Genomic DNA, 7,400 nt, shown 5'->3' with positions numbered 1-7,400 from the left:
ATTTTTTTGTGAGCATTGTGTACAGATACATACTTCCCTCAACAGGCAAACCTGAGTTGATTTGTCATCCCCATGGCTTGGGGAGCTTGCTCACCATTCAGAGCCACTCCAGCAATCCATTCTCACTTCATAGGTGATGCCCTGAGACACCTGATGTGAGAGATGTGTGTGAAGGTGAGCATCCCTAAGAAAGGCCTGGAGCAGCCAACACCGTCTTGAATGCCACAGCTGAGGTTTTCGGGTGGTATGAACAAGAGGGAAATCCTGCTGCCTCTCCCAGCTCTTTTATGTTTGTTACAGTTAACTGTAGCTTTATTAAAGAGTCATTAGGATAAGTTTGAGAGATCTCATTAATCACCAGCCTGAGAACATTACAATGAGGAGCTGCCAAAGGCATGAGCAAATCACTCATAATTACCAGTTTTAGATGCTGCTCTTCAAAACTTGATTAGCTAGATACACAGGTGATAGTTGTTACTCTTCTTTATAGCACACCCTCACTATTATCCACTCTAGTCTGATTTAGGTTCTTATTAGAATAACATTCTGCTAATTAAGTAATCCCACACAGAGAATGTTTCATGATGGAGACAATTAAATGGGCTTAGATGATTAATATTGCATACTGTTCTATCAGTGTCAAGAGAAATTGGTGAGGGATGCACACAAAAAGCACCTCCTTGCTGTCCCCATACATCCCAACTGTATAGAAATGACAAACAGGAATGAAAAGTAGAGCATTAATAAGCTTAAGTTCTTAGAAAACCATTGCTAGAAAATGTAGACATTCAGTTGAATCTCTCTTCTGAAGGGCTGAAATGACTGAAATCACCCATAGGAATGAACTAATTTCAAGCAGGTTACTAAGATTAGGATTTTCCCCCTCCAAAAGCCACTAATAGTTCCCATACACTGAACAGGCTGGTGGTGACGCTGCCGTCCTCCACCATACACTCCGGATCTGAACGCTCATGCTTTGGATGTACATATTCCATAACACCTGAAATAAAAAGAGTCTTATAGGAGGTGCTGCTCTTCTCAGGAGCCACATCACAGCAGGGTTAGAGCAGCAGCGGGCTGTGTTTCCATATTGCCTTCCCGTTGGGATTTGAAGACATGCTCCCACAACACCAAAGCTCCAGCTGCATCCCCAGCCAGCACCCAGGACCTGTGTGCTGTCTTTGAAAGGGTTTCTGTCCACCCCATGTGCAGAAACATGAACATACTTTCACTGTTGCCCAAGGATGTCTTGTTCTCAGTTATAAGCTCCAAACCATGCTGGATTAACCCATTCAAAGCATCCTTTCACCACAGCACTAACGTTTCAGTCCTTCTTTCAGGGGAAAAAAAGCACTTCCAACAATGCTGAAGCCTATTTAAGAAACAAATTCACCAAAAACGTGAAGGCTGCCAGGAATTCTTTAGTTATCCACAGAGGTTAAAGTTTTATTTTGATATAAAAATTAAATAGCAAAGTTGTTTTGGTTTTTTTACAGTGATAAATTAGCAATTTACAGTACATACATTGAAGTAGATACACTTTCTGTACACCCCAAAACAATCAGTGTCTATTTCCTTAAAATTCAGGAAAAGGAGCTAACTTGTCTGTTTCATGTAAGAGCTAAGCTTGTACCTCTCAGGCAGATGCTTCTGCAACCTGCAGTGCCAAGAGCACAGGCTGAGGGGGGAGATGGGAGCAGGGACTGCGCAACCGAAGGAAACGCCTGCAAAGTTTCTGGTTGTATAACCACAGCAACTGCACTTCCGAGACAGGATTAGTCACAGCAGTTTTGGCTTTAAGCTCATAACAATGTTGAAATGGGAGAACATAAGGGTTGCTGATACCTGCTCTTTGCAAGAGCCAGTTTTCAGGCTGTCTGCTGTGACTTCCCACCCGTACAGCCCCAAAATGCAGTCAGGTAAACGCATGTGGGTGAATACATTGATGGAATGGTTTAATTGATGCAACAACTAATTTCACTTTGGGTCAGTACAGTGTTCCCCCAACTGCTGGGGAAAGATGTTTCTTCAGGAACAACAGCTGGTGTCTCCCCTTAGCCTACCTCTTTCCCACAGCATTTGAATCCCTCACATGCTTTAATGGAATATCCCCCCCACGTCCCTCCTAGGGCTACACAGTGCCATCCTCATCCAGCTCACTGTGTCTCACATCACCAGGGGCATCCCTCTGTCAACAGTTCACAGGGTCACAGGCAGAGATGCAGGGATTTGATAACAGCACTCCTTAACATTCACTTCTGTGTACATAACAAGGTTAAAAGTGGCATTTATTGAATCAGTCTGCTCAAACATGGGTCTTATTGGCCAGGAGAGCATCCAAAGTGTTTCAGAGTGAAGGACACCTTGAGTGAACATGACGCCTTGGCACAGCCAAATACTAGGTTACAAGAAAAGGGTCATACTGCACCCTTGCTCCTTGAAAGCCAACATACAGCTGCTGACTTTACATTCCTCACTGCAGCAGCAGAAAGACTGCATGATGGAGAAGCTCAGCCATCTGAAGATCTCACACTTGCAAAACCCCTTGTTCACAAAGGAATAACCAGATCCAAACACAACACTAACAGCAAGAGACTTTATGGAGAGGGTGAAAAGGCCCAGCTGGAATGTGGTGTTGGCCAAGACAGTGCTTGTGTGTCTTGAGCAGAATGTGTCAAGTTGTCACTTGTTCTGCTGGAGAGGGAGCCCAACCGCAAAGACTGCCACTAGGGTTTGTTTGGGATCTGTTTTTTTGTTTTTAAAATGAAAAAAAAGTTCTTTAGCACATGTTTCGACACTCACATTGAGACAATACATGCTTCTGGGACGGATTAGTGCTCACTTCCAGAGCTGGAGTGAACTGTGGTTTGGGAAGCACATGGGCACCTGTGTGAAAAGCAAGTACTTTAATAAACCAGCATCTGTTTTCAGCTGCCCTGGAAGATCATGGGAGTTGGGGCACCGGGGGGATGCTCTGCAGCTGATCAGGTTCCACACAAACAAAGGATGCAAAAGCTTGGGGCACACAGATAAAACCAAAGGTCTTTCAAAGGGATAGAGCATCAGAACAGTGTTCTCTTAAGTGCTTCTGGGCTATTTGTATTTGCATCACCTTTCTTACTAGCCAAACAAGTCCCTGACACTATGTTCAGCTCCCCATGAGCACAAGCCGATGCCTCCTCAAATAAAAGGATAGGAAAACTCAACTGTTGCTTTGAAACAGCATTATTCACCAAGAAGTTGGATCTCTTGGATCCCTTTACAAAAACTGGAAAGGTCTTTGTTGCTCCTGAGGACTGAATGCCAGCTCACATTCTGTGTGTAAATATACATTTAAAAAAGTCTCCGTAGCTGTCAGTGAGCAATTGAAGCATCGTTCTGAGGCAGTCAGCTGTACTGCAATGTCATGGGCTGAGAATCTTCTTTTAATTGCAACTGACACACATAATTATACAACTGATCTCTGTGAACACGAGGTTGCCAAGAAACTTAACATTTTGCTTCTCCCCAGACTGGCGTCTATAGAGAAGATACCATCACACTGAATGAAATACATTAAGACTTAATTGCTTCATACAATGAGTCTCCAGAGAGAGACAAGTAAGTTTGCTTGGAGAAATACAGCATTGTTTGAAGGTACCTTCAACTAATTTTTCTCTTTTCTGAAGGAAGGAACACTATATTGTTAAGACATTTTTTAAAGCTTATAAATGCAGCAGAATAAAGTGGTCTGCTAGAAATAGCAGGAGCACCTGAAGGGGCAGGAATGGAAGCAGATGGATAATGATAATAGATTCAGAAGACCATACACAGTTTCCCACTTTGAGCTGATTCCTCTGCTTTTGAGGATAGCCTTGAGTGAAGTTTTTGAAATTTACAAATATTGATAGAACCACAGAATAATTCAGGTGGGAAGAAACACAAGGAGGTTCAAATTCCCACAAGGCAGAATCAACTCTGCACTCAGATCAGGTTACAAATGGTAAAAAGAATGAGTCAAAATTATTAATAGGCCATTAGATGACTTAAAAGTCATCCTCATTAATACCTCACCAAATACTACTCATCATGGGTAAGACCTGTGAAGTCCATTTGCTATTTGTTTCAGGATGTGATCCCTGACTGAATTGTACAGTGTATTGGAACACCAGAATTCCCCAGGGCATAAAGACGGAACCCTTATCAAGCCCTTCCTTCTCAATGCTGAACTCAGAAAGAAGACACCTAAGTGAGGTCCTGGGTGCTCCATCTTCTTGTAACTTGGTAACTGGACCCTAATTAAGCCCAGAATTTGGCCCCAGACTGCCTTTCCTCCATCAGCTATAAGATGATGAATGGAAAACATCATCTCACAGCTATGGGCTACAGCACCTCAGTTTCTAAAGACTTCAAGGTTTCAGTAAATGCATCCTGCTTAAAAAAAAAATTAAAAAAAAAAGGAAGATAACATGTTTGGGTATTTCACAGCTTTTAAAGCCTCCCTGGGCTCTCCTATTTTGGGCAGCATGGTTTATGGCTATTGTATCTGCAGCATGTTCTTTTTGTTGTTTATTCTTTAAGGCTTCTTTTTTTCCCCCCATCTCCAGAGACAGGTTATGTAACCACCTCCCCACTCTACTCCCAACATATACACAGCAATGCCTTCACATGACCAGTCCTACAAAGGAGAGCAGTCAGACCACCGGGATGTTGTCCTTTTCTCATACCACAGTCTCGTTCCCTTTGCCGGGTTTCACCCAACCATCTGCTCTCTTCTCCCGTTTAACTTTTCCTGAGTTCACCAGCCTGTTGGAGCACTTCTGCCACGTGTGCAGAGTTTTGGCTGACCAGATCCACATACCTGATGTAATACCCACCAGAAGGGACATGAAAATTTTGAGCATCTCCACTGCCATGTTCGAATCATCTGCCGAGTAGCGGAAAATGGCCCAGTTGGAGATTTCGTAGAAATAACAGGCAATGACACATGTTGCTGGGACAGTGTACAGCACTGAAAAGACCCCGATTTTGACCATCAGTCTTTCCAGTTTGTCAGTTTTAGTTCCATCTTTCTGGAGATTAGACCTGATTTTAAATAAGGCCACGAGTCCTGCTGCAATGAATAAAGTCCCAATGACCAGGTAGGTAAAAAGCGGAGCCACAACAAAGCCCGTCAGCGCATCCAGGTTCTGGTTCCCAACATAGCAGAGGCCGGTGAGCTCATCTGCATCTACAAGTCTCATAATCAAAATGACAATGGTCTTCACGGCCGGGATGGCCCAGGCTGCGATGTGGAAATAGGAGCTGTGCATTTCGATAGCTTCATGGCCCCACTTGAGTCCCGCAGCCAGAAACCACGTCAGTGTCAGAATAACCCACCAGATGGAGCTAGCCATCCCGAAAAAGTACATCAGCAAGAAAATTATCGCACATCCTGTGTTCTTAAGACCTTCTTGGATAAGAACAGGTTCTGCTGCCTCTTCAAAATCACAGGATATCCTTTCCCGGCCCACAGTTAGCCTCACAATATAAGCAATGCTATAAATATTGTAGCACATGCTCAAAAATATGATTGGACGCTCTGGGTAGGAAAATCTGGATGAATCAATCAGGAAGGTCAGGACCGTGAAGGCAGTCGAGATGAAGCAAAGACTGGCCCATATGGCCATCCAGATATCTGTGAATTCCTTAGCTGACCTGCTGTACAGACCAGCATCATAGCCACACTTCAGGACACAGCTCAAGCTTCTCTTCACCCAAATGTACTGATCCGAGTTAGATCCCATGCCGTGGCACTCTTCTCCAGGCTGCAAGGAGGTCTTGCTGTGAAGGGGAACCTCTTCGTCTCCTGGGCCCTCCATGCACATGTGGTTGTGATCATTCTGGGGTGGGAATTTGCTGCAGTTTAGGCTGTCTGGCCAGGCGAACCCAAATTCTTTTAAAACAGGTTCACATCTTCTTTTGACAGAGAGGCACATGCCTCCACAGGGACCTATGGGGATGTTAATCTTCTCTGTGCACATTGGGACATAAACCGAACACAGGAAGAACTGGAAGAGAGAAACAGAAATCACAAGTGCGTCAGGGGAAAATGAAACAGGTTGAAATAGAACAAGTTTTCTTTTTTTGCCGTTTTAGCAGTAATATTTGGTCCTTTGCCTTAAAAAAAACCAGGAAGCAGCGAAAAACAAATAAACCAAGAACAATAAAAACAAAAGAGAAAAAAAATAACAACATTGTCTTCTTTCAGTTCAAATGTGGTCCGAAGCCAAAGCCTGAACATTTTACTCCCTAGATTAGCTCCATGTAAATTTAGCCCATCAGTTCCAATGAAGCAAGTGGGATTTAGCCAGATTTAAACCTCAAGGGTACAATTTAAGAAAGCAGAAAACCAAACTAAAGTGGTTTAAACAAATACATATATCTGTTCTGAGCCTTGCCTGGATGTTCCAGCTAAGAAACAAATTGGAAATAAAAAAAAGCATTTACTGAAATACTTTGGTTCACGATCCTCCTAGAAAAACGTATTTCTCTTATGATAAGGTCACGTATGCATTTACAACAGTAATAAAATATTGTAGTTTTCTCGTCTTTTGAATAATCGTAATTCGGCGACGCGACGCCGTGAGAGGAATTGCGTGCTGACTCGGGAACTCTGCCCCGAGAAACAAGCTGGGTTTTGTTTGAGGAAATCCATGCCCGTGGGGAGGACAGGGATCCGGCCATTCGCCTGGGAAAGAAACTTTCGCGGTGAAGCTCCCGGCGGGGTCCCGAGCTACCCCAGCTCCCCGCGGCCAGCTCCGCTCGGTCCGCATGGAATCGGGCGCGGCACCTGGGACACGGCTGGGACGGAGGGCAGCGGCCGGGACGGAAAGCTCCGGGAGTCGCCGCAACGTCCGCGAGCGGGCGGGCGGGGGGCACCGCGCTGCGGCGGATGCTCCTCGCCGCGGGCAGCCGGGACACCGCCGGGACACCGCCGGCTCCCAGAACCTCCGCCCAACGTCAGCCGCGCTCTCTCCCCAGCCAGCCAGGAGCGACACTGCGAGGCGGCGGGACTTTCGGGTTAGTTTAGTACTGAGTCGAGAGGATGGGGATGAGGATGGGGGTGCTGGGGGACAGCAGCCGGCCCGGGGATCGCACGGCCCCGTTGTGTGTCGTCCCCACCTCGTCCACGCACCCAGGTCCCCCCGCAGCCCCGACGCACCTGGAGCTGGCTGGAGCATCCGTACTGGATGAGGGGGGTGAAGGTGGTGAGCTGCAGCTCCGCGTCCGCCTGCAGCTCGTGCCCCACCAGGTTGGGCATCTTGGTGACATTGTAGCCCAGGTTCTGGCACATGGCGATGCGGATGGCGTCGCAGCGCCGCTCCTCCTCGTCGCCGAAGCCCCGCGCCCCGCCGAGCAGCCCCGCCAGCAGCACGGCC

At 46.1% G+C, this 7,400-nt stretch overlaps 1 protein-coding gene across 1 annotated transcript; it reads right to left on the bottom strand.

The window, feature by feature from the left end:
* Positions 1-1,417: 1,417 nt before the first annotated feature.
* On the bottom strand, positions 1,418-7,394 carry FZD4 (frizzled class receptor 4). The gene is made up of 2 exons (XM_042024038.1): positions 7,184-7,394; positions 1,418-6,029 (listed from the first exon to the last, which is right to left on the bottom strand). The coding sequence occupies exons 1-2, from the start codon at positions 7,313-7,315 to the stop codon at positions 4,701-4,703; spliced, it is 1,461 nt and encodes a 486-aa protein (XP_041879972.1). The 5' UTR covers positions 7,316-7,394; the 3' UTR covers positions 1,418-4,700.
* Between the last annotated feature and the right edge of the window lie 6 nt (positions 7,395-7,400).

Source organism: Corvus kubaryi, unplaced genomic scaffold (genome assembly GCF_017639235.1).
Source record: "Corvus kubaryi isolate FWS band 111438036 unplaced genomic scaffold, C.kubaryi_AGA036_p1.0 37260, whole genome shotgun sequence".
Lineage (NCBI taxonomy): Eukaryota > Metazoa > Chordata > Aves > Passeriformes > Corvidae > Corvus > Corvus kubaryi.
This window is presented reverse-complemented; position numbering and strand designations above follow the sequence as displayed.

Coding starts and splice junctions, on each gene's coding strand:
- FZD4 (XM_042024038.1), bottom strand. CDS start 7,315: ATGTGCCAGAACCTGGGCTACAATGTCACCAAGATGCCCAACCTGGTG. Junction 6,030..7,183: donor GATGCTCCAGCCAGCTCCAG/GTGCGTCGGGGC, acceptor TCTCTCTTCCAG/TTCTTCCTGTGTTCGGTTTA.